Source organism: Lucilia sericata, unplaced genomic scaffold (assembly GCF_015586225.1).
Source record: "Lucilia sericata isolate MDLA Ls3-8-SP2 unplaced genomic scaffold, ASM1558622v1 Contig001127F_arrow, whole genome shotgun sequence".
Classification (NCBI taxonomy): Eukaryota; Metazoa; Arthropoda; class Insecta; order Diptera; family Calliphoridae; genus Lucilia; species Lucilia sericata.
Genome location: NW_023995098.1, coordinates 8,976 through 36,913, shown reverse-complemented (window position 1 = coordinate 36,913; position 27,938 = coordinate 8,976). Strand labels below are relative to the sequence as shown.

The 27,938-nt window shown below is 30.0% G+C and overlaps 1 protein-coding gene across 1 annotated transcript; it reads left to right on the top strand.

Annotated features, from left to right (window-relative positions):
- Positions 1 to 2,744: 2,744 nt before the first annotated feature.
- LOC119610142 (putative cyclin-dependent serine/threonine-protein kinase DDB_G0272797/DDB_G0274007) lies at positions 2,745 to 27,462 on the top strand. The gene is made up of 2 exons (XM_037965252.1): positions 2,745 to 3,788; positions 27,123 to 27,462. Exons 1-2 carry the CDS (start codon positions 3,131 to 3,133, stop codon positions 27,140 to 27,142), a joined length of 678 nt encoding a protein of 225 aa, XP_037821180.1. The 5' UTR covers positions 2,745 to 3,130; the 3' UTR covers positions 27,143 to 27,462.
- Positions 27,463 to 27,938: the final 476 nt, after the last annotated feature.

Below are 27,938 nucleotides of genomic sequence, written 5' to 3'. Positions count from 1 at the left end.
CCCATTATAATTGACCACATTCCAATTACAATAAAAACTCGATACCAATGTATACAGACGCTTTCTAAATACTTTAATGAATGTGTTACAAAACCAATATCAAACTTATGTTCCTTTTTATTTATCTTTATGGATTAATTAAAATGAAAGGAAAAAGAAAAAAACTATGAAATTAGAACTTATGCTTTTGTGACTAAATGTATGTATGTCTTTTTAATATTTGTCTGCCTTTAACACCAATTTCAGCCTCTGTCATCAGCAGTGAACGATAGAGAGACAGCATTATGAAAATTTAAGTAGAATGAGAATTAACAAAAAAGGAATAAAAGATAAACTTTGGCAGGAGATTAAATCACAACTTCATTTTTATTTTTAACAACTCCCACATTTGTAGACAAACAAACACACATAAGCTTACATATATGCTCATTAACAACACAACAATAGCAAATATAAATAACAGTTAGATGACAACTTTATTTAATTCAGCATAGTAGACTTCTGTTTACATACTCATATAAAGATAGAAAAAAAGCACTGAGCAAAAGAAGCCAAGCTGCAAAAAGAGAATATTTGTGTCACTCACTTACAAAGTACCGTAATTATTACCAACTTACTCAGTCAGTCACTTACAGAAAAAATAAGTTCCTTTTTGCAGCCTTTGTTTAATGAAATATACATACATACAATGAACATGTGTTTTATATGGAGAGAGAGAAAGGATAACATAAGAAGTGTGCATGTGTTGTGTATGCGAGAAAAAGTTAAAAAGTATTGTTTGTAATTGTCAAAGAGTGTTGTGAAAAAGTTATATATAAATGTATTCATATTTATTTATCTATCATACATTATAAAACACATATACACAAACATATTCAGTGCAATTAAACAAAAAGGATGAAAACACACAAACAACAAAGTTTTAATCAAACAGTCTGGTTGGTCTGCTGAAAACAGAGAGACAAAAACTTTTATTTTACTACATGTATGAGTAGGATGTGTGTGTGTGTGTGAACGAGTTTATGTGGTTGAGTATTTTACATTGTAATAATTATGAATTTTATTTCAAAGTGTCATCAACACACTTTTACATACGTTTATACACACATTTTTTCTATAGAAAGGTCCTTTTTTTAATCTTCTTTTCAATCAAAATATTAAGCGTTTGTTTTGTTTGTTTCATTTGTATTTGTTTTTACTATACTTATTTTATATCCTTTTTTTTCTGTAATAGAAGGATGTCGTTTATTTGTTGTAATATTTTTATATTATTTTATAATGTCGTCGTTGTTGTTTTGCTACTTTAATACATAAAATTCATAAATAACAAAAACAAAAAAGGGACTTGCGTAAAGGAGAAAGAAACTTTTTTTGTGTATGATGTCATATTAAGCAAGCAGTGAAAGTTTTTGTATTCTAACAACTGAATTCCTTTTTTATACATTAGTTTTCAGTACCAGTTTTCTCTTCGTATACTTTACAATCTACCCACGTTTGCAAAAAAAAACTTTCGTTATTCGCTTATTGTGGCTGTCTCTGCTGCTACTACTTTCATTTTAACAAATCGCAAATCTAATAGACGTAAATCATGGTTGTTAAAGTAACAAAAGTTTTGTGCTCATTTTCTCAAAATTGTTTTCTGTTTTAAACTTTAGCTCACATACATTTCAACAATAAACAATAACGTTAACAAACAAAGGACACAACATGTGAAAGTTGTTGTTTTTGTTTAGCCATAATAATAGAATCCTGTATAGCAGGCAGGCAGTATTAGTTACTGGGTTTAACATTGGATATTGACACTTTTATGACTTCAAAATATTATATTTTTTTCCAGCTATTTTTTTTTTTTTTTTTTGTTTTATTTCTGTTGAATAACGACAACAATGTCAACAACAAAATAAATATATGTATTTATGTATGAATTATGTACCCTTCACAATATGTTTAATGTTGTTTCTTTGCTACTGTTATTATTTTAGGCTGATGGGAAAATAACAGACGATTACATACGATTTTTACGAGTGATGTTGTGTTATTTATGACCTCAAGTTGTCAATAAAAGTTTCAAATATTGTAAACATTTCTAAACAATTTTAGCTTGTTGTTATTACTTTAGCCATGTATAAAGTCTGCTTTTAGGATCACGGTTTATTTGGGGTTGGGTGTCACAAATCAATATTTCAAATAGCTTTAAAAGTATGTATGTATGTATGTACGTACTTTTCTTCTAAACCATCAAATTTATGTTCGACTTATTTATGTGTAATTGATTTTTGGCGGAAAATCAAAGGGAAGGTTTTACATTAATTATTTACAAAGGGGTGTTCGTGGAATAAAATCAAATAAAATAATATAATTTATGGTCCTTCGAACCAAATTTTGGAATAATCTTAGGGAAATTTACAACTTCAGAAACAGAAAGTTCTTGATTACAAAAAAGTCACATACAAAATTATTATATTTACCACTTTTTATGCGTATAAGTCTCCGAAAGGGCATAATCTGTTTTTGAATGTTTTCAGTAAATGTGGTCCTTCGATTTTTTACAATTTCCTTAAAGGTTTAAGAATATTTTCTTTTCTTTACCTTATGTTCAAAAATATACTTTAATCTGCATCATTTATCATTAATTTATTTATGGTACTACGAGCCATAAAAAGTAAATACTTTTAGAAAAATTTCCCAAACTTTAAGCTTAAAACTTTTACATTAATACTTGTTTTTCTTTTTTTTACAGGTGGTCAAACATTAGAAATTTTACAAAAATTTGCTTGGCAACATATCATCGTCATCATTATTGGCAACATAATCATCACTTAAGCCAAAAAAAAGCTTAAATCCTAAAGCAAAGTTATACATCAATAATAAATAAAATTATTTTAAAGCACAAAAACTTTAATGTACATAAAGCTTCAAATTCATTTTAAACTCTTGTTGAGAGTTTTAAAATTTATAAATAATTTTTATGCCAAAGTATAAATGACGTATTTTCATGATATTGAGTTTACAACTACAAAAACTAGTGCAATAATAGTTAATGCAAATAAAACAATAATAAATAGGAAAAACGTGGTTAAAGCAGAAGTTACACTAGCAACAACTGAAACAAGGAGAACAGACTTTAAAAATGGAAACTTGGCAATTTTATACAAATACAAACAAAATCAAATTAATGCCAGACCAAAATCAATACCAACAACAGAGAATATTACAAAAACAATATCATATACAACACCATCATCATCACCAACATCGTCATCATCACTATCAGACATATGCTATAACACAGCAAGAGTTAGAGGAGGAACATCAACAACGTCCAGAACATGTAGAAAATCAAAGTTTTATAACAAATGCAAATCAGAATTGTTTAACCGCCTCCAGCCTACAATTGAAGAAACAACAAAAACTACAGCTAAATCAGCAGCAGCTGACGCAGCAACATCCATACAAAACAATATCAATACAAAAAGTAACAACGGCAACAACAATATGCCAATGCACATCACAACAAACCTCATCATCTGCCCAGTCACAATTACTCCACCATCAGCAAGTCCAACATCATCATCGTCAGCACTGTCCTCAGCCTCAGCAGTCTCCTCAGCAAAAACAAACAGAAACAACAGCAACAAGCAGAACATCAGTGGATGGCTTAAAAAATTGGTTACCTCGTCCTCGAAGTATCTCATCAATTGTGGAACATTTGGTTGTGATTGGCTCTTTATTGATCGCATTAAGTGGTCTGGTTGTTTGCGACGAGTCCCAGGATTTTCAAAAGAACAGTAAGTACAAATAAATAAGAATACATACATACATATGTACGTATGTATGTACGTTTATTAAATAAACAAATACATATTTACGTATTTTAAGTAAGTATATTTACTTACTTTTACCTACATCCTTTCTCACGCATTTATACTCTCATTTAAACACACACACACTCATACGTTTATTTATTTAATTTTATTTACTTATTTGTAGATTGAAAAGGGGTTGAGCGGGTGGTTAAGTGTGTGTGTGTTTGTTTGTGAGAGATTTTTCTTTGCTTAATGCTGATGTGTTTTCCTTCACATTTATGTAAATATCATTTAATTTGTATTTGGGTTAATAAGATGAGAGATATTGAATGATTTTCAACGAATTGGTTTCTTTTTGGGGAAAAATTAATGTGTAGTTGATAAACAAAAAGCTACTTTTAATTGAAAGTGTTGTTTATAGGTAATATACATAGCTTTTTGAGTGATAAATATTTTCCGTAGATATATGTACATACATTCGCTTTAGTAAGACCGCCTGGTTATGAAGGGAAAATTTCGTGATAAGCGGTGTTATTCACTTTCTAATAGGGTCTTTTTCATCTAAAGAAAGACTTCTTAGATATATGAGGGAAAATTTTAGTTTCTAAGATGTTTTATTAGTTCTCAAAAAGACAAAGTGTTTTCCATCGGTATAAAATCACTTGTCAAGGATGTTCTTGAAATACAGCTTTTATCACCATCAAAAAAGATGGTGGGTATATCGAAATATTGGTCATAGACCTACAAAAGTTTATATATTTTGGATCTCTATTAAATTCTAAGACGATCTAGCTATGTCCGTCCGTCTGTCCATCTGTCTGTCTGTCCCCTTCTGAAAATGACTATAACGCTCATTACTGGCCTAAATATTCGAGTATAGCGATGAAATTCTACATAAATAAGTTTCATATGAGCCAAATTCTTTCTACCAAAATTTTTGAGGATCGGTACATAATTAACACCACCCGCTCCCCATTTGAGGTCTCCTTCAGAAAATGGGTTTAACGCTTATTATTGGCTTAAAAATACGAGTACCACATTGTATGTACATCGTTCCATAATAGACCCTACCCCGCATATAAGGTCCCCTTCATAAAATTACTTAAACGATCATTGCTGGCTTAAAAACGCGATCTATGAAATACGGTTATGAAATGCGACATAAGAAACTTTTATACGAACGTTCATCTTGCTTACGAATTTCATGCGGAATGTGTCGGTAACTCACCCTACCCCCATATAAGCCTCCTTCAGAAAATTACTTCAACGCTAATTACTGGAATAAAAATGCGAGTACAGCGATGATATTCAATGTAAACAAGTTTTATATGAACCAAAATCGGTCTACAAAAAGTTATGATAGGTCATATTGTGGGTGTATGAGATTCGGCACAGCCGCATATAACACTCTCACTTGTTTTTATTGAAATTTAAGATGCAAGAAGATGCCTTTTGTAAAACTGCAACAAATAAAAATCTATGGAATTTTGGAAACTAATTTGAATTTTGATGTTGAACTACTTTTTTCTCAAAGTTTGTTGATTTGCACAATACTAAACTAATTATACAGTTGAGAAATAATTTACTAGAAAACTTGTAATTAACAAACTTTTTAGTTATTAAAAAAAAATGTTGTTTGTTAAGCAAGCCAACACATATGTGTACAAAAGCCAGTTTATAAACATTAGGCCAGACCCAACAAAAGATTTGGTTAGAAAAATTATTGGTTAGTTAGTAAATTACAAACTGTTTTTTATATTGTCTCAAAATTTGCTTCACTTAGTTTTAGAATAAAATAATAAACCTCAAATGATAGTCTAATTTTAAGGGACTGGTCTAATGGTATGTAACAGCCAGTGAAAATTTTGTTTAGCATTAGTATAGTTAAGAGAGTGATTAAGGTTCTCTCAGTGTTTGTATACATTTGGCCGTGTTAAAATCCATGAGTTGTTTTTTTTTTTTATATTTTTTGTAAATTTTAATGATTCTACTGGGTAAAGTTATACAAAATAATGCAATTTAATACACAAGTGACAATTAAAAACGTCATAAATAAAAAAAAAACACTTGCAAATAAATGCCAAAAGGCAATAATCGGCCAATTATAAATGCTGCTATTAAATAGCTAAAATTCAGAAAAAATGCTATTTTATAGTAATAGACTATTTTGATTATAAAAAGTACCTATATAATGTTAATTTAAATACTCCAAAGAATTGCAAATGAACTAAATAATTGTAAAAAAATCAGATGAATAACTATAAGTAAAAAGAAGTAAGATATTATAGTCGGGTGAGGCCGATATATAATGTGATTTATTTGCCATAATTGCAAATTTGCATTTAAACTGAATTGTACCTTGCCTCAGATATACATACTTAAGCCGTTTATTGTTAAATAAAATTGTGGACATTTAAGTGAAATTTTGATGTGGGCTTTTCATAGGGGCTAGGGTCATATGAGGACCTATTATTATGGAATTCGTGAGGGTCATCAAATCTTGTATAGAACTTGGTTTTTGCAGCTTTTTTTTCGAGATATGAGTATATTAAACATAATTATGAACTTAAAAGCCCTATTCGGCGGGTTCAGTTGTATGGGGGCTAGGTGAAATAATGGACCGATGTAAACCATTTTTAACAGGCTTCGTTTACGGTACTATAAACGATCATGTGCCAAATTGAATTATCTCCAAAATTGCGACTTGTAGTTTAATTACAAAGTTTAAAAGCCCTATTCGGGGGTTCAGTTGTATGGGGGCTAGGTGAAATAATGGACCGATGTTAACCATTTTCAATAGGCTTCGTCTACGGTACTATAAACGATCATGTGCCAAATTTCATTGAATTATCTCCAAAATTGCGAGTAGTTTGATTACAAGGTTTACAAGCCCTATTGGGGGGGTTCAGTTGTATGGGGGCTAGGTGAAATAATGGAACGATCTTAACCATTTTCAATAGGCTTCGTCCCTGGGACAATAGGAGATCATGTACCAAATTTCATTGAATTATCTTCAAAATTGCGACCTGTAGTTTGATTACATGGACGGACAGACAGACAGACAGACAGACAGACGGACGGACATAGCTAAATCGACTCAGAAAATGATTCTGAGCCGCTTGGTATACTTTATGATGGGTATAGGACCAATATTATTGTGCGTTACAAACATCAGCACAAACCCAATATACCCTCCCCACTGAAGTGGTGTAGGGTATAAAAAAGAAATTTCAGGGACATGGCCAATAAATAATAATGGTTACAAAAGGGAAAACGGATTAAGCAATAAGGAATTAACGCTTATGTTTATTTTTTTTCATTTCCAAACCACATTTACAGGCAGCTGGTCAATACATGCATACATATTTACATAAGCAACATCATTCAGTTTTATTAACAAATATTGAATTGCTTGATTTTGGTTGTCCTAAATGATTTGAGCCTCAAAGCATATTTTCATATACATATACATATTATATTTATTTTTTATTTTTTTTGTTTTTTTTTTTGAGGTTTATAAAAACAATTTTTTATTTAATTTATTATGTTCTATTAAAAATGTAGTATTTGTAAACAAAAAATATAACAACCACAAATTTTTAACAAAAAAAATCAATAGGAATTAAAACACATGTGTACTTACTGTGCTGGTATTATTTAGTCATTCGTTTTTTTTTAAATTGCTTAAAATTGGCATAAAAATTGTTTGATAAAAACTGGGTTAAAATAGACCAAAATAACCAGCCAACTAACCATTAAAACCAACAGGACAACAACAGGATCACAAAATATTAAAACATTTATAAACACCATTATCAAACGGATTATAATAATACACAAATAAACATACATATGTACATATGTATGCATAAAATAGAGTTGTTTTAAGGTTATATGCTATTTTAATAATAAAGTTATACTATGGGTCGCTAAAGACAATTTTTCCAAGTTTGTTTTTTCTTAAATATCTTCGGATATAGCTAAAATATGGAATGTACTTAAACAGTATTGAAGAATGCTACTTGTATGGGAGCTAGATCTTAAACAGAAGACCGATATGGCTCGTGCTATATGTCGAATGCTTTAAACTAATAGACAGACGGACATGGCTTAATAGTTTTGATATTTTATAAGAATCCTTAATATACTTGTACTAACGGAATGACAACATCAATATACCCCGTTAGTCACATTGTATATAATACATAATCCTTTAATTCTTACTTCGACTTAGCCATGTCTATTAGTCTTAAATATTGATTAAATGTTTGAAACCCTTCTTAAAAAGAAGTTCTTTTCCTACTCAGTTTTAAATTAAATCATTAAAACGTCTATAAATTACTGCAAAAGCTTATTTTATGTAAACTTTTTAGTGGTATTCCTAAAAAGCTCTTTTATTGGATAGTTCTATAAAGATTTTGAATCCTCAATTGGAGAATAGAATATTGGATATTTAGTTAATTGTTGTCTTTAACTTTGAGAAAAGATTTTACTAATTTTTATAGTTAGTAGTTAGCTTTTTTAAACGTTCTCCAGATAGTATGATAATTTTCATTAGTATTGTCCCACAGTGCAGAGATCGGCTTTATTTGGTTTTTGTTATGTTATCATTATCTAATGTAATGGTAAATACCACAAGGCTGGCAAATACACAGAGACTTAGTCACACATATACAATTTTATAGACTAAAAATTCATAAACAAATATATGCAAAACCTATATATTAAGGTAGATACATTTGTAAGAACCAGAAAAAGATACAGCTGTTTTAGGAATCTGACAATGATTAGAAAAAAAGTTATCGGGTAGTGAAAAATTTAGGGTTGCAACATAAGCAGGCGTAATGTTGCAGTAAAACATTTAAAGTTTCGGAGATGAAGCCTATTAAAAATGGTTAACATCGGTCCATTATTTCACCTAACACCCATACAACTGAACTCGCCGAATAGGGCTCTTAAGTTCATAATTACGTTTAATATACTCGTATCTCGACAAAAAGCTGCAAAACCAAGTTCTCTACTAGCCTTGATGACCCTCAAAAATTTTTTAGCTATAGGATCTCATTTGACCATAGCCCCTCTACAAAGCCCCCTTCAAAATTTGACTTAAATGTCCACAATTTTATTCAACAATAAATGGATTAAGCATATCTGAGAAAAGGTACAATTCAACTTAAATGCTTTAATTTGAAAACTTAATCACATTTTAATTGTGTAATAGGTGTAGGGTATTATATGGTCGGCCTCACCCGACTATAATTTCTTACTTGTTATATAAATATAAATTTATCCAGCTCATTTTATCGCTCCTATCCAACATATAAAGCCTCTTTCAGAAAATTAGTTTTTCGTCAAAAATCGCAAATAAATCGGAATCAATGAAATATTCAATTTCGGATTTGTGAACCTTCTTCTTTGTTTCCAAGCTTCTGAAAAGTGGTAGGATTTTCAACAATACTTATCACTTCAGTTTTCAATAATTTCTTTAGGAATGTTAAAAAAAATTCCGCTTAAAAGATTTGTTTGAAACCTCCTAATATATACACTTATTTATATATACATACATATGTATAAATATTTGTTTATATTTTTCTTTACATAAGCACATTTAGTTTTAGATTAAACATTGTTATTAACCACTAAACAACATGTGCCACTTGCAACGCATTTTGTGGTTATAACAATGATATATATATAGTTGTACAACAATACATACATATACCTACATGCATATGTATGCTTTACTCAATTACCTTTAGAAATATACATACATACATATATACTAAAAATAAAATAACTACAACAATTACAACACTTAAAACATATACAACAGCTATTAACACCAAACTAAACGCCAACACATATACAATGAAAATATCAAACTAATTATAAACACCCAATTTACACAGATACTTATAAACACTTGCACACATACATATGTATATTCCCTAACACACATACACAAAAGGACCTCAAATATACTACTCAAACAGGCAAACAGAAAAACTACATTTATTTTGAATTTATTTAAATTTAAAAGTTTTTTATATTGAATATTCAGTATAATTGAAGTTAGATTTTTTATTTAAATTTTCAGTTTTTGGTCCATTTAATAATTTGTTAAAAAAACTGTATAGAAAAAATGCATATAAAATTACACAAAATATTTAATAAATCTATTATACAATTTCCAAAATTTTATATATTTATTTTATGAATTTAGCATGAATTTATATTTAAAAATTTTATGATTTTAATTCATATTTTTTCCACAGTTGCATGAGAAAGAGTGAGCGAGAAAGAGAGCGTAATGATATTATGAATCTAAAATAATATTGTTTTTAATAGTATTTATATAATCTGTGGTTATGATTTCAACAAATAGTACTTCAGCTCTACAAGTTTATGTGTAAACAGGGGTTTTCATTTCAATACACTTAAGTATATGTGAATATATAGTTTTTATATTTTAAATATTATTAAACCGATTATTTAAATATCCATAAAGTTTTTAAGCTGAATTTTTATGCATTTGCACATAAATATTTAAATTATATACATATATAATATTTGTTAAAATTTAAATACATAATTAAATTTTAATTTTTATTTGTAAAAACAGTAGAGAAATTTATTTGATTTGCTGTATTGCTCTAAATACATACTTATGGTCAAATAATTAATCTAAAATTATTACAAGTAATTTTATAATTACAAAAATATCTAGAAAATTCAGGTTCCATAAGAACCATTTGCCTTCCTTTATAATTACAAACACTTCTTTGTATACTGTACAGCAAATTTATCGGTTTTAATTAAGTTTCAACTAACAAATTTACAAAAAAAAAAAAAAAACATTTTAAATATCTGTCCGCCCGTCCATTCAGCAAACAACATGTTGCCAAACAAAAGGCCAAACAATACATTTTTGTGCAGTTTTATACGTTTAATCTGTTCGCTGACATTAATCGAATGTCATAGACAAATAGGCCGATAGACGGTAAGACAGACAAATAATCATTAATGGCGGATTTAAGCATTTGACACCACCCACTGTTTTTGTTATTTTGATTACAATTGAAGAGACAATGTGACAATGAAAAATACAAAAAAAAATTAAATAAATAAATTTATATAAATAGTAAATAAATAGACAAAGCGAAAAGTGAGAACATGAGTTTTACAGTGAGCTATTAGCTACAAGAAAGTGTGGGCGTATGTATACACATAAAAATCGAGTTATAAGCCTTTTACGACGTCTGAGGTTTCGTAGCAATTATTTTATTTTTAAAAAAGCTTAAATTGTCATGTTCAATAATGAAAAATGTAAAACTAAAAGTATAAAAATTAGCTATTGTGCTGATTTATTTAGTTAGAATCAAATTTGTTTAAATAACAACAAAATTTAAGTTAATATTTAAAGTCCAAAAATTTGCTAAAATAATATTGTTTCATATAAATAAAATAATATAATTTATAGAAATTTAACTTTACAAATAACTTAATGTTCAAGACATCTTTTAAATATACCGAGTCATTTTAATAATCATTTATCAATGGTTTATAGAGCAAATTAGGTATGAAATATTGTATTATAAACATTTGATAAATAATTAGGTGGCGTGTCATAATGTCCAGTGACATAATGCCCATGGCCGTTATGACACACTAAATTGAGTCATAGCGTCCATGGACGTTATGACAATTTCAAAAGTGTCACAATGTTTAAGAGCATAATGACATAAAGTCCATGGATTGTAAAGAGTTCATTTATCAAAAAAAAATATCCCAGAGTTTAAAATTCCTGCGCACGGCCTGCTATCCAGGAAACTTTTTTAAAGGAATGAAAACTCGACATACCAAAAATTTTTCAATTTTTTTTCGCGGTAATAGTGTCTCTTTCCTAAATTCTAAACAAATCTTCCAATGTCCATGGACATTATGACACTTTTAAGAATTGTCATAACGTCCATGGACACTATGACACTTTTCGGTGTGTCATAATGTCCATAGACATTGATTCACTTATGTTTATGAAATTATTAGCTAGACGTAACTCATTCACAGCTACTTGCATACACTATGACTAGACTATGACTAGACTATGACTAGACTATGACTAGACTATGACTAGACTATGACTAGACTATGACTAGACTATGACTAGACTATGACTAGACTATGACTAGACTATGACTAGACTATGACTAGACTATGACTAGACTATGACTAGACTATGACTAGACTATGACTAGACTATGACTAGACTATGACTAGACTATGACTAGACTATGACTAGACTATGACTAGACTATGACTAGACTATGACTAGACTATGACTAGACTATGACTAGACTATGACTAGACTATGACTAGACTATGACTAGACTATGACTAGACTATGACTAGACTATGACTAGACTATGACTAGACTATGACTAGACTATGACTAGACTATGACTAGACTATGACTAGACTATGACTAGACTATGACTAGACTATGACTAGACTATGACTAGACTATGACTAGACTATGACTAGACTATGACTAGACTATGACTACTAGACTAGACTATGACTAGACTATGACTAGACTATGACTAGACTATGACTAGACTATGACTAGACTATGACTAGACTATGACTAGACTATGACTAGACTATGACTAGACTATGACTAGACTATGACTAGACTATGACTAGACTATGACTAGACTATGACTAGACTATGACTAGACTATGACTAGACTATGACTAGACTATGACTAGACTATGACTAGACTATGACTAGACTATGACTAGACTATGACTAGACTATGACTAGACTATGACTAGACTATGACTAGACTATGACTAGACTATGACTAGACTACTAGACTATGACTATGACTAGACTATGACTAGACTATGACTAGACTATGACTAGACTATGACTAGACTATGACTAGACTATGACTAGACTATGACTAGACTATGACTAGACTATGACTAGACTATGACTAGACTATGACTAGACTATGACTAGACTATGACTAGACTATGACTAGTGACTAGACTATGACTAGACTAGACTATGACTAGACTATGACTAGACTATGACTAGACTATGACAAGACTATGACTAGACTATGACAAGACTATGACTAGACTATGACTAAACTATGATAACCTATGTCTAGACTATAATTTGACGCTGACTATCCTATGGCTAGACTATTACTTGACTTTGACTAGGCTGGTCATTAACTTAATATCTCCAACAAAAAGTTGTGTTTAATTATAATTTCTTCGTGCAGCCACTGTAACCTAATAATCTCTAGTCTTAAATTTGTGTTTTCAATTTAGATTAAAATTCAATTTATTTCTGTTACTGAATACACAAATGACAAGCGTTGTTTTTACAACAAATAATTTGAGCAATAAACAGTAGAATAAAAAAACAATTAATTTAAAAGTTATTAAAATATTATTATTAGTATCTATGTGCTAGTATTAAGTTTATGACACAATATATGTATATTTATTTTTTTTTCTATTTTATTTATGCCGTGTCAGTAATTTATGTTTATTTGCACACAGTTTTAACCCTTTTTTTCTCTCTACTAAACTATTGTGGCGTCAAATGGATAATAATAGTAGTTATTATTATTATTGCGATTTTTATTATTATTTTTGTGTTTGTGTTCATTTTTACTCACATGTATTATATATGAATTACAACGTGTACTTAGGATGTAATTTATGTAGTTTAAACAGAACTCCTGAACAGGATGCAGGACAATAAAATGTGGTGCGAAAGTAATCGTCATAAAACAGAAATAACATGTGTAAATAGTATAACAAATTATATTTTCACATAAATGTGTTAAGAGGGAGTTAAAGGATACATTTTATAAATTGTATTTAAAAAAATTGAGGGAAATTGCAGTTTTAAATGTTAATTTAAAGGTTATTTTAACAATATAAAAACTTATTCTTTGTGATTAAAAATCACCGAGATCGTTTATCTATAGTTTGGACTATACTCGATAAAATAAGATTTCTGATATGAACTTCTCAAAGTTTTTACTTTTTTTCACCTATTGCCAAATTTGTTTATCCCTTTCACTTCAGTGCCAGTCTATCCTTTTTTTCTGCATTTTTCCCCCAGTATTAGTTTTGAGGCTTTCATGACATTTTTATTTATTTTATAGTCTGTCCACTATTAAAGTCATATTAGTGTGAAAAATGTTGACATAAACATATTAAAAGATCTACGACTACTAAAAGATACTTGAACATTTCAACAAAAAAGATACAAATAATTTATATAAAAACACTTATAAGACACATGAGAGATTATAGACCCAGGGCAACATATGATTTCGTATATTAAAAAATCATTATGATTATTTTTATCATTAGCCTCCAGACAGCAGTAGAGGCAGAGAAAGAGATGAGTGAAGAGTGTGAAACAAAAGCAGACAAAGCATAGACATGTTTAATATTTAACACGACTGCTAATGTGGCATTGACGTGTCAAGGGTCAGCCAGACAACATTTTAAATGGTCAACACCTCTTTTTGTGCTTTGTTGCAGGCAAACATATGTAAGTGTGTGTCGCTGCCAGCAACAACCTCGCCACTATTTATTTATGACTACTATGTTTACAAAAATAAGTTCTAAATAGAAGACAAAAAAAATTAAATCAATTTTATGTTTAATCAACAATGAATGCACGCACATTACTCATCAGCAACATTTTGAACATCATCACTAACAGCAGCAACAACTTGAAAATGAACTCGAACATCATCATTATGGTATTGAAGCCAACCAACACAGTCTAGTTAGCCACTCGTGTTGGTTGTGCTGTTACAACAACCACTGATGGACACTGATTGGAAAGCGTGTGAAGCATGTCGTGTTTAACAAACATACTTGCCACAAGTACACTAGTAAACATTATTAATATAAAAAAACACTCACACACATAGAAAAACTCAGTAAAAATTAAACGTATACTGACCCTTTCAATCATGCCAAATACACATTTTATTGCAGCAAATAATGTAAAATCAAAAAGGCGTGACATTAAAAACAAACACTTCAAAAAGACAAAAATCAACAATGAAAAAAAAGGATAAAGGAAGGAGTTTTTATGCCTTTACAAACAAACAATTAAATGAACAACTGCCACAGAAAAACTTCTCAACAAGGGTTAAATGTTTTAACCATACACCAATTACAACAAACAAACACATTAAAAAGTAAAGTTTTATTTAGAGTTTAAAAACAAATACAAACACACTAAAATGCAATTTAAACAGTTAAACGGAAATAAAGTGTTTGTCTGCACACACACACACATGCTCACTTATTTATTTAAGTTGTTTGTAGGAATAAAGGAAAATTAAGAAAAAAGGGGAAATTAAGAAATGCTATGCTTTTAAGAAAATCTAAAATTCTTAACACCCTTTAACATGCAACTGAAATCAATGATTCATAGAATTCTATTATTTAATATTAATTAAAAAAAAATTGTACTGCAACAACAAGGATTATTCAGCAGGATAATTGCATTAGTTTTTTAAGACTTTTTTAATTGCAACGGACATCAGGGTTGGTGGATGATGGAAAATTTAAGCATGTCTGACACGCCAACAAAGTTAATGATTCATTAAATGTTTGTTAAGTATTAAATATATTACAAAAAAATTTGTATTTGCTAATAAGTTGTAATTACTATTTAGTTTTCATTTAGAAGATATTTAATTAAATATTTTATTTTATTAAAATTGTAATAAAATGTAGTTTAGTTTTTATGAGTTAGGCTATTTCGTTAATTATCTAAAATGGTTCGCTTAAGTGCTGTAAATAAAACAACTGAATTTAGTATTGTAATTTATGGAGCTATTAAAAGCACTTTTATCGCTAATGATAGTTATTTTAATATTTCAATTAAAACTAATGTTTCTCAGATGTAATTTTCTAATACATACTTTTATACCCTTCACATTCGTGAGAAGAGTACATGAATATAAGTTTGTCATTTCGTTTGTAGTTTCTATAATATAGTTTTCCGACCCTATGAAGTATATACTTACATATCCGCCTGTCCGTCGGTATGTATGTTTCAATCGGCTTTAAGAAGACCCCAGATATCTGCGAGATCCGATTCTTCAATAATTCTATCAGACACGGTTTCAAAAAGATCAATATTTAAAATCACCAAAATCGGTCCATAAATAACTGAGATATGAATAAAAATCCGAGACAACCTCTGAAAAGTTCAAATAATAAACAGCATCATATAGTACATTTTGTTATTGTGCTTATAAAAGGGGACATTTTTGTACTTCAAAAGGTACTTTTTGAATTTTTTATAAAATTGAACCTTGAAACATAAAATTAATCTGGAGTAAATGAGAACCTATAAAATGGACGTTTTGGTACTTATTTATTTCTTAACTGGTACTTTTTGGTTTTTTACAATATTTAACATAGAAACACATAATCAACCATGATTTTTTGGTACTTTGGTGTCATACTGATTGAAGCAAAATTTATAAAAAGGTTGCTTCTTGTACTTTTTCGTCGTTCAAGACCGTGATGGTATAAAAATTTATAAGATTAAACTTTTTGGTACTTTTTAGTTCTTCAGTTGGTACTTTTTGAATCTTTTTTTTTAATATTAATCCCTGAACCATAGAATTAAACACACAGTGGCCTGGTACTTCTTCATTTTACAACTGGTATTAATGGACTTTCTGTAATAAAATTCGTACTGACAGTTTTTTTTTAATACACTATGGTGAAGGGTATATAAGATTCGGCACTGCCATAATGCCATATCGATCCTACACTCATCTTAAAGTATACTTATACTACCCATCTGCTAAGAATCACTTTCAGAGTCGGTTAAGCTATGTCCGTCTGTCCATCCATCTGTGTGTGTAAATAAACCTTGTGCGCAAGCTACAGATCGCAATTTTAAAGATATTTCGATAAATAAATATGTAATAAATTTGGCACATACTGGTTTCTTGACACAGGGACGAAGCCTATTGAAAATTGTTAAATTTTTTTCACCTAGCCCCCATACAATCTTATACACAGAGGAAAAAGGAAACTATACACGCCTGGTATATGCTATAAACATTTGTGGAAAGTTTATGTTTTAAGTAGATTTGCCTCAAATATTCCTTTTCATCAATTTTCCTTGTAATTTCTGCATTGATTACAACGAACTCAAAAGCCTTCACATTTCCCTTCAATTTCTCTATATATTCATCACCAATTACAATACATGTTTGTAAAACAATAATAATTACATTTTTTTACATGCATCTCTAGAAAAACTCTTTTCCTTTCTTTTCCCATTCATTTGAAGTTGTACATGTTTTTATTACTCGGGGAATTATTATCGTATACGTTTGCACAAAAATACGAACAAAACAAAACTTTTCCACAACATGACACATGAAATGATATGAAATTGTTGGGTATTGTAATCGTAATGGCAGGGAGAAATATGTATATTTTAAGACAAGGTACAAAATATTTACATGTTTATTTTTAAAACTAACTAGTAGTATGACGGAGGGGACTTTCATAAGGACAAGGAATAAACGAAGCTGTATTTGTTGCTAAAAGGTCTTTTTTCAAAACGTTAGAATTAAAAGTAAAGGAAATTGTTTCAAAAACTCGTAGTCGTAGCAGGCCTGATCTCCACAATAGTAGTATTTAACAGGGCTTCATACTTCTGTATGTGGTAGGTATGTTAGCGCCGCAAACGATTTTCCTGGTGGTCAGAGACGCAGGATGCCGGGAGTCCATGGATCTTACATGACGAAGAGAGCGTTTGTAGCCCTGTCTCTTGTTTTCCTATTTTTGGTCTCCCTTTACAGAGTCATGGGCATCCGGATTCATCCAGATTCTGTCCATGCTCACGTCCTAATCATCAGTCTCAAAAAGGTTTAATCATTTTAGATCTGAGAGGCTGTTGTCACTGTCGTCCGAGGTAACTCTGTTCTGTCTGATCAAAAACCATTTCCGTTTTGTCTACCCCAGTAGCATCTTCGACTACGAAACCCGGGGTGCTTGCATATTTCGTCGCAGTTACAGTAGCTCCAGTGACACTGGAGGATGATTTAAAGGATTTTTTTTAAATCTATAAAGCAAAATTTTCAGAAAATTTATTATTAAAAACATAATTTTAAAATGTTTGCGATTTTCAAAAATTTACTATTACATATTTTTTTTTTATTAAAATGAAATTTTTCAAAAATTTACTATATAAAGGAAATTTTCCAATAATTTCTGCACAAGAATAACTAATATCAGTTCTTGTTTTGAGTTTTCAAAAAAATATAAACCTCAACAATTGTATAGTGACACTACGAATCCCTCTACCAACAGCAACAACAACTACAACACTATGTGTAGTAAATAATGTTGATCGAATAATGTGACTGAATTGTATTGTATTCCAATTGTAGGAAGACTAGCATAAAACGTAAGAATGCAGCCCAGATAGTGGAAGTGCGGGAATATAATATACAAGACAAATGTCAAAACTTCATTACAAAACCATCAAAATATGTTTGTTGCATTTGTGTTGTTCAATCTTCACTACAGTGACATACAATAACAACAGTAGCACTGAAACATGCCCCATTATAAAGTGTGGCATAAATATAACATAACATACATTTGTACATATATATATAAACACATTCATATGTGAAATGTAGTCATAATCAAACATTCTGTACATTGAAATGCAAGTAAATGTATTACTTCATACTTGCATCTATCCATTCATTCATCCATTTATTCATTCATTCAGTCATTCATACATGTGATATTGTTTAACACATGTTGTTGGTAAACCATCTGAGAGAAGAGATAAAATGAAGATGGGAAAAAATCACAAAAAAAAAAAAAAACAAAAAAACCAGATGTGGCAACAGTTACAGCGCCCCAGAACACACACATACTTTTCAGCATAACACCACTCACTCGCTTGCAACAATTTTTCTGTTTATTTGTTATTTTCGGTTTTTATATCAGTTTTGTTTTTATTATTTTCCATTTTTTTTTTGTTACAAAAAAATGCAAAAATTTCATATTAACAAGGAAAAAGCAATGGAATGAAAGGAAGCACATGTCAAAATATATTTTAACAGCATCACTGACAATGAGTGATAAATACAAAAGTACAAACATACACCATACACTTACTCAGCAGCAACATGCAACAAATATTAAAACTGTGGGGAGAAAACCCTAAAAAAAGTACACATAACTTAAAAATGCACGCAGTAAATACTCAATGATACATGACACAAATGACAGAAATGAAAATTGCTGCTTTAACGACAATTGGAATTTGTTATTGAAGCTGAGGGTTTCAATCTAGGGGGAGTAGGGGCTGTTTAAGTTTCATTTAAAAAATATATATTTAAAGAGAATTTTATTAAAATTTTCCAATGTTAAATTACACTTTGGAAAAAATTCTTAAAAAATTACTATTTAGGAAAATTTCTTTTTAATAAAAAAATTTGGCTCAAAAATCAACTTTAATTTTAGAATTCTAATTAATTTAGCATTATTATAAATTTGTTCTTTTCATCACATAACAAATGTAAATTCCCCTTAAATTTCAATTAAATTTTTTCGAAAGTAGTGTTGCAAAAAAAAATTACAAAAATCATGTGTAAAAATTGATATGATTGCTATAAAAGTACTCAAAAATATGCATGTAGAACACACATAAAAAAAGTCAAATCACATAAGTTTTGTATATAAAAGAAAATAATAAAAATAATACAAAGAACTCTTAAAATAATGTTCCAATGGCGCTAGCAACATGACACATCACAACTTCTATATGCAACATTAAAAATACAGTTAAAATACTTGAAGAGACAAAAGTACTCCACACTATACTCTAGTATATTCAATTTAATTATTTAAAAGAAATGCAAAAGAATGAAATTTAAATAAGAAGATGAAACCAAACAGCAAGCATCTCATATTCATACAAACGTTTTTTTTTTTTTTTGTTTCCATATTCCTGATTAAAAGTGTGTTTTACTGGGGCTCTGGTAGTTTTTTTCTCTTTTTCGGTTTTTTATACCAAAACATGTTTCATATTAAAAATATACTATTTGAAATGAAATTCATGTAAATCAAATAAAAGAATAATTTTTCATATTTTTGTTAGAGAAAACGAAATTTAAATGCGCTACTTTGAAAAAAATAAAACATTATTTTAGTTTATGTGAAGGGTACCTTCGTGAGTACGATAGAAGAATGTCGAATTGTTATACGTGAACACCTGGAGTGTCGTCCTTATTTCACTGTGGTCTTTTTCATCCTTTGGGTGAGATTCTTTGACGACTCACCACAGCCTCTTTGTGTATCTTACACGTAGGTGGCTCAAGTACTCGAGATAAACCACGCAGATGGGATGGCCTCTATTGAGTAGGCAACAGCACCTAGAAACGTATTCGGTATACCGTAACACGAATCCCTCAAATAAGCCTAGGACTTTGGTTCTTGTTCATACACAGAACGAAAAAGAAATATACACGTCTGGTACCAAATTGACACCAAACTGTTTATAATTTTTCAATACCATCCGTTGTCAAAGTAATACGTACGACAACTCTATGCAATGTTGACAACATTGCAACAATTCGTTATGGAAATCTAAATTTTATACACATCCGTTGTCTAAATGTTAACAAACGTGGTAAGCTCACTATTGACAAACAATCTGTTGCCAATAGTCAGCTTACCACGTTTGTTAATATTTAAACAACGGATGTGTATAAAATTTAGATTTCGACAACGAATTGTTGCAATGTTGACAACGTTGCGTTGTCAACATTACATTGTGGTACATATGTATATACTTTGACAACGGATGTTATTGATTATTATATATTTCGTATATCTGTTATTATATCTGTGTAGAGAACACACTAGTAGATCTGGTATGAACAGAGTTTTTCCTGAACATAACTGGACAAGGAAGGAAAATTTAATGGTATCACTTGTATAAGATACCTTTCATCCATCATTATTCAACCCAGCACACTTCTCATTCATCCGACACACTCACTCTAGGTATACGGGCGGGGGAAGACCCGTGCTACGTTCATCCTGTATTATATACATTTCCAACATTTAGTCCCACAGTCACTCCTCTGTGGGGTATCGGCAAAAGCACCGAACTTATCCCGAATTATAGAGGATCCCGAAGGAACCCCAACCAACTGATCAACCAGGACAAAGTCCTGCGGGCAACAGGCCACCCGTAGTACTGGATGCTCTGGTTCGACCTCATGTCAAATCATTCCAAGGAAAGGCCGAGGATACATTTGATTGTTACCAGTTAATAGTCCCGGCTGACTAAAGGTTCATCAAGGAGACATGCTCCGGGGGGCATGAGTAGGGTATATATATATTTGCCTTTCCGTTTCTAATTTCTATAATATAGTTTTCCGACCCTATAAAATATATATGTATATTCCGAGTCCTTATAGATAGCTGATGTTGAAATTAGTTTTCAAAAGACTTCAGATATCTGCGAGATGCGAATCTTCTATAGTTCTATCAAAAATGCTTTCAAGATGATCGCTATTCAACTGAATGGGTTCATAAGTAACGGAAATATGAGTAAAAATCCGAGACAATCTCTGAAAATTTCATAAAAAATAAGCACTTTCTGTGCATTCTTTGACAAAAAGGAAAAACAACATACAGCTTCACATGGTAAATTTTGTTCTTGTACTTGTTTATATAAACAAGGACTAAATGAGAACCTATAAAATATAAAACTTTTTGAATTTTCTATAATATTGAACCTAGAAACATGACATTAAACATGTAGTGCCTAGATTGAGTGAGAATCTATAAAAGGGGACATTTGGTACTTTTTCATACTTCAATAGGTACTTTTTAAATTTTATATAATTTTGAACCTAGAGACATGACATTAAACATGGTACTTTTTCATTCTTCAAAAGTACTTTTTGAATTTTCTATAATATTGAACCTAGAAACATGACATTAAACACGTAGAGCCCGGAGTAAGTTATAACCTCTAAAAGGGGACATTTTGGTACTTTTTCGTTCTTTAAAAGGTAATTTTTTAATGTTCATTAATATTGAACAATAAAAGGGACTTTTTGGTACTTTTTCTTTCTATAACTGGTACTTTATGGTTTTTGTGCAATATTGAATCTTAGAACATGTAATCAGGCAAAAGCTATAAGTAGTTTTTTCTACTTTTCAGGAGAACGTTTTAAAGTTCAATACAAAATAATAAAACTCATTTAACAATTTCAATATTTTCAAAGTTCTGATCCGATTTTTATGAAAATTTTAAACAATATACAGTTAGTACGGAGATTTCAAAAACATATTTTTTTTGCATACTTTTTAATTTTTTATAGTAAATTTAGCTTTTAATATTAATATTAATAAATCATGCTTACTATAATAAAATTGGTGCAAAATTTCCTTTCTTAAGTAAATTTTGAGCAAAATTTACTTTTGTGAAAAATTTACTTTGTTTAGTAAATTTTGTGCAAGATTTTGTTTCCATAGTAAATTTTTTGTAAAATTTACTTTCTAAATTTGGGCAAAGTTTGTGGTAAATTTGGTGCAAACTTTACTTTTTATAGTAAATTTTCTTTGCAAGTATATCAAATTTCAATAACTATAGTAAATTTTACAAAACTCCACTTTCAATGCAAAATATTGCAAACATAACTTATCTACAGTAAATGTTACAAAAACTTACCATTTATATTAAATTCCTGAAGAATCTACTAGTTCTTTTTTTTTACATCTGTTCTATATACATACCGCCATTTTTGCTTTAACATGCTGCCTTTAACAGTTTTCATTGAAAACTGATATAAGAAAAATATGATGGTAAAACCAACAAACTATGTATGTAAAAAAAAAATAAATTAAAAAAATATTTCCAGCAATTAATGTTCGTTTGCCCCTTTAAATTCCACTGGGTGTAAATACTCGACTCGTTGCACCTCAACAAGTACTCGACTTTCTTTCAAAAACAAAAAAAAAAAAAAAGAAATCATACATGAATGAAAAAAACAGAACTCCTGTACGGTCGAAAGACTAACTTATTTCTTTCTATGATTTTCTTTATTTTTTTTTCTCAGAATTCAATTTCGAACATTACATGTGATATTTGTATTACTTTTGTTTTTTCCATTTGGCCATTGCTTCGTTTTTTTTTTTTTTTGTATAATATAAAGTATCCTTTTTAATCAATGCTTACAGAACATATTTCAAAAAGATACGAGTGTAGTGAGTGTAAAAAGGAATATATATTTTTATTTTGTTCTCTTATTTCTTTGGACTATTTGTATAAAGAAATCATGGAAGAGGAAAGTTGTTGATCAGCTTCAGGGAAAAGATGAAGTGAAATGAAATGTAACATATAAATATTTTAGTTGTATGGACTTTTTGTAGATGGTCGCATTTTTATAAAGATGCCTTTTTGCAGGGTTAGCCAAATGCATAGACATGAAAAGAGTACTAATACCGATTTATATGCTAACCCTCGATCCCCGATTGATATATGAACATATTTTCAACCTCCAGGTTACGCGGATATTTAAATATTGTTTCTTAATTCCTTAATCCTTTAAATTCTGTGAAGGTTTGGTACGCAAATAAATTTTACGAAATCCCTTACCTGTATGGACTACCCTAAATTGCTTACTATATATAAAAATACCTACTTCTCTACATACCTATACATATGAATGTATGTACGTTCTACAATTTTTCTTCTAACTACTTTGATGATGACCACTTAAACGTGACTAGTTTTCATAAAATAGAAGCAATAAGTTTGTCTTATACAACAAATATCAACTATTATACATTTTACTACCGACTTCAAGCAAAAACTACCGGGGTGCAACACAATTGTACGAAATGAAATGCTAAAGGTAAAAGCTGCTTACAATAACTCCTGATAACATTAAAAAAAATGAAAATAAACTAAAGAATAAAGAAATACATATTTTTAGTTTGATTTAAAGGGAAGTATAGCCCAGCAACATTCAACAAAATTTGAAATAATGAAGAAAGTAACAAAAACAAGAAACACTGCCAATACTCTATAAGCGGTAAACGTTAGAGTTAAATAATAATTCTATACTTTCAATATCTTAACCCTTCACACTATTGCCATTTTCATATCCTTGCCAGGATATTTCAAAAGCTGTTCTACAAAATGAAACTAAATGCATTTTTGTTGGAAAAAAAAACACTATAGGAAAACAGTCAATGGCAACCTGCAACCTTTACTAAATTCAACAGTATTAAAAAAGAAATATATTTTTAGCAACTTGTTAAAGAAAAATAAAAACTCAACTAAAATCACAATAAAAAATTCTAAAGTCAGAGATGAAAATAAAATGTTGTGGAGTAGACTTAATAAAAATGGCAAAAAAAACACAACAAAATAAAGGTTTCTAAGTAAATGTAGAAAAAAAAAAAAAAACTAAACGTTCAAATACTTTTATACTACTGGCATATAAACGAACTTTAAAGCGGAAATCATGTGAGATTATTTTTCTATATATATATATGTATATTCAATTTCTTGCCAGACCCTCAACTGTTTACGCAATTCACATGCTAGATGCGTTGATGCAGGAATGAAGAGCAAACAATTGCTTCAACAGTTTACAATAAATTTATATATTAACTACACATTTATAACAATATGTGTATATGTATGTTTCTTGATATGTAGGGTAGTTGTATGGCATATATTTTTATTTTCTATAGATTTTGCAGGAAGAAATATTATAGAATTGAGCCTGCCTGCTGGCTGTTTGTCTAAACAACATTTTATATATGTATAGATTTTAAATTGTCATAAACAACAGTAGAATAGAAAATATAAATCATTTAATAACTGTTATTTTTTTTTAAGTTTTACTTTATTCTGTGGTAAATACTGTTAGCAATATGTTTAGAATCACGTTTAAGCCATCAAGTGTATCTAAACATGTTTATATTGTGTTGAAAGAAACTTATATATTAAAGAAAATTCTACATAATAATTAAAACAAATTTTTGTCTATATAAAATGTTTATAAACATTTTTAACAAAATTAGTGTAATTTATTTAGAAAAGTTTTTATATATTGTTTGGAACAAGTCTATAAATATTTTATGTCGAACAACTTAATTTGCCATAAACAAGAGTATAAAATTTAAATCGTTTAATTACTGTAATGTTTCTATAGTTTGTGCCAAATTCTGTTAGCAACATGTTTATAAGCACAGTTTATCAATCAAGTGTATCTAAACATATTTTTTTTGTATTAAAATAAACTTACATATTAAAGAAAATTCTACATTATAATTCAACCTATTTTATGTCTATATAAATTGTTTATAAACAAATATATTAAAATTGTTTATATATAAAAAATTATATAAAAATGGTTTTAGCTATTCTTTGAAACATGTTTATAAACATTTTATGTTTAAGAAATCTTTTCTTAAATTATCAATAAAATCAACCAAAAATATCTAGATAATTTAAATGTTGCTAAACATGTTCGTTAATATATGTTATTAATATATATGTATGGTATGGTATTCAGGCTGCAAAAGATGGACACTTGGGTCCTGTTGGTCCCTTTGTGATACCTGTAAAGATAATGAAAACAAAAAGAGAGAAAGTGGGGTTAGGTCATAAAAGAAGTGTAGATTAAGTTTAGAGTATAGTTCTAAGAGTAGTTAAAGATAGAAGTAGAGAAAGTGAGAGAAAGTTTTGTCCTTGCGGACTAGTAAGTGTCTCGATACAGTTAGGCTTGGGGTCTTAAAACCAATTGTTGTGCCTGATTAAGGTGTTAATGTTCTCCAGTCTTAGTCTGGATAGTGCTGACATATTGTCAAATAGTCGCTTTCCTAGAAATTCGAATCGAAAGTCTTTCAGCGCTTGGCAATAACAGAGGAGATGTATAATGCTTTCTTCCTCCTCTTTGAAGTCTTGACAGCTTCTACAGAAGTCGTAATGTGGTATACCAAGTCTTCTTGCATGGTTTCTAAATAAACTGTGATAATAGCAACAAGATAGCTGAGATGAGGACGGCTTAGTTGTAGAAGATATGACGTACGTTTGCTATCCAAACTTGGCCATATCTTTCTGGTGCAGATACAAGTTGGTTCATTACGCCATTTTGTCTGCGAAAGTTCATAGAACAATTTATGTGTCTTTTACAAGCTTTTAGTGGTATGCTGCAATAGATGTCTATGTCCCTGTTGGACCTTGAGGCTCCTATTTTCGCTAATTCATCAGCTATATAGTTGCCAATCAAATCCCCGTGTCTCCGTACCCATTTGAGCACGATTGTTGAATGTCTCGTCTAGTACCAAAGCCAATTTGCAGCTCTTTTTATGGTTGCTAGTTCAGCCTGTATTGGACTACAATCATTCTGAATCCTAAAATTTATTTTAATCCCAAATTCAGGGATAAAAATGCCACCTCCCACTCATTCCCCTTTCATAGAATCGTCCGTATACACCGAAAGGATTCTTGGGAGCAGAGTTTTCGGAGATAATGTAGCCGACATTTCTTTGTAAGAAAGGTTTGAGAATGCAGCAATCAATATTAACTGGGAGACAAGTTGTCTCATTAATAATACTTGCATGACCGTATAGTGTCCATGCATCTATTGCATTGAGTCTGAAGGCAGTGCCAGTTTTCTGGCTAACTGATCGGTTGAGATCCAATTTAGCATTGCGAATAGAGATTTGGTCGATGTTGTTCTCAGTGCTCCTGTTATAAGGATTGCTGTCCTCCTTAGAACTTTATCAAGGAGTATACAGTTGGAGTTTTTGTCAAGTGCTTTTCACCAGACAACCACCCCGTAAAAGAGAGTAGGTTTAATAACCGCTTAATGAATCCAGTTTACTAATTTAGGGTTAAGTCCCCATCTTTTGCATATGGCTTTCCTGCAGAAGTACATTGCCATTAAGGTCTTATTCACACTGGCTGTGATGTTGTGTTTCCATGATAGTTTATTATAAAGTATCACAACTAGATATTTCGCGCTATCCGAAAGTGAAAGTACGACCCCGTTTAATCGATGTAGCGTGAAGTTTTCGATCTTGTATTTCCTAGTGTAGAATACAAGTTCGTATGTATGTATATATTTATAAGAATTTACATATTTACATACATATATATTCGCGTTTAAATAATTTTTATTAAAAACATAACTAATTTTATCACTTTTCCTCTCTCTTTCTTTCTAGGTAAGTGTCTCAAATCATAAACTAATATTTTATTGCCACCAATAAACAGTAAGTTATATTAAAATAATTTTTTCCCACTGTCTTCAACACATTTTGAAATTCTAAAAATTACAAAAATTCATCTCTATACATTCTTGACTTTTGGTGGTAAAGATTAACTTGAGCAGCAGCTAGTTCAACAAACTAGCAGGGTGTTATTTGGATGGCGATGGTTTAGAGCAACAACCAACACATTTTATACATTTAAACAAATGTGCAACGAATTGTAGCAAATGGAAATAAAATAGAAATCATTTTTTTATGACTTCTCAACATTTTCATTTTTGTTTCGTTTCGTTTCTTTTTTTACGACTATATAAACTGTAAATGTTATGCAGTGTTCCATTAAGTTAGCGCTTTATTACCACCTCTGCAGCACAAGCAGAGCTAAGAAATCCACAGTTTCACTAGTTTATGATCTTGTGAAAATGCACTTGTACTCCTACTTCTACTAATACTACTGCAAACGAATGCTATTTTGTAGTTTAGTATATTTTTATTTGATTTTATTTACGGTGGTCTATTTCCTTTGCGCTACTTTTCAAAAGATTTCCTTAAGAGATTTTGCCCTTTTTTTCTGTTGCCCTTTATGCCACAAAATGCATATGTATATGTCTGCCTGAAAATTTCATAAGATTTTCAACTTGAACGTAATGGCAACAACTACTGCACACTGACATTGAAAGTTGTTGGCAACATTTACAAAATATATATATTGAATATATTTTATTAGATCCCATAAAATGAATTTACTTCTTTGTATACATTTTTTTTCTT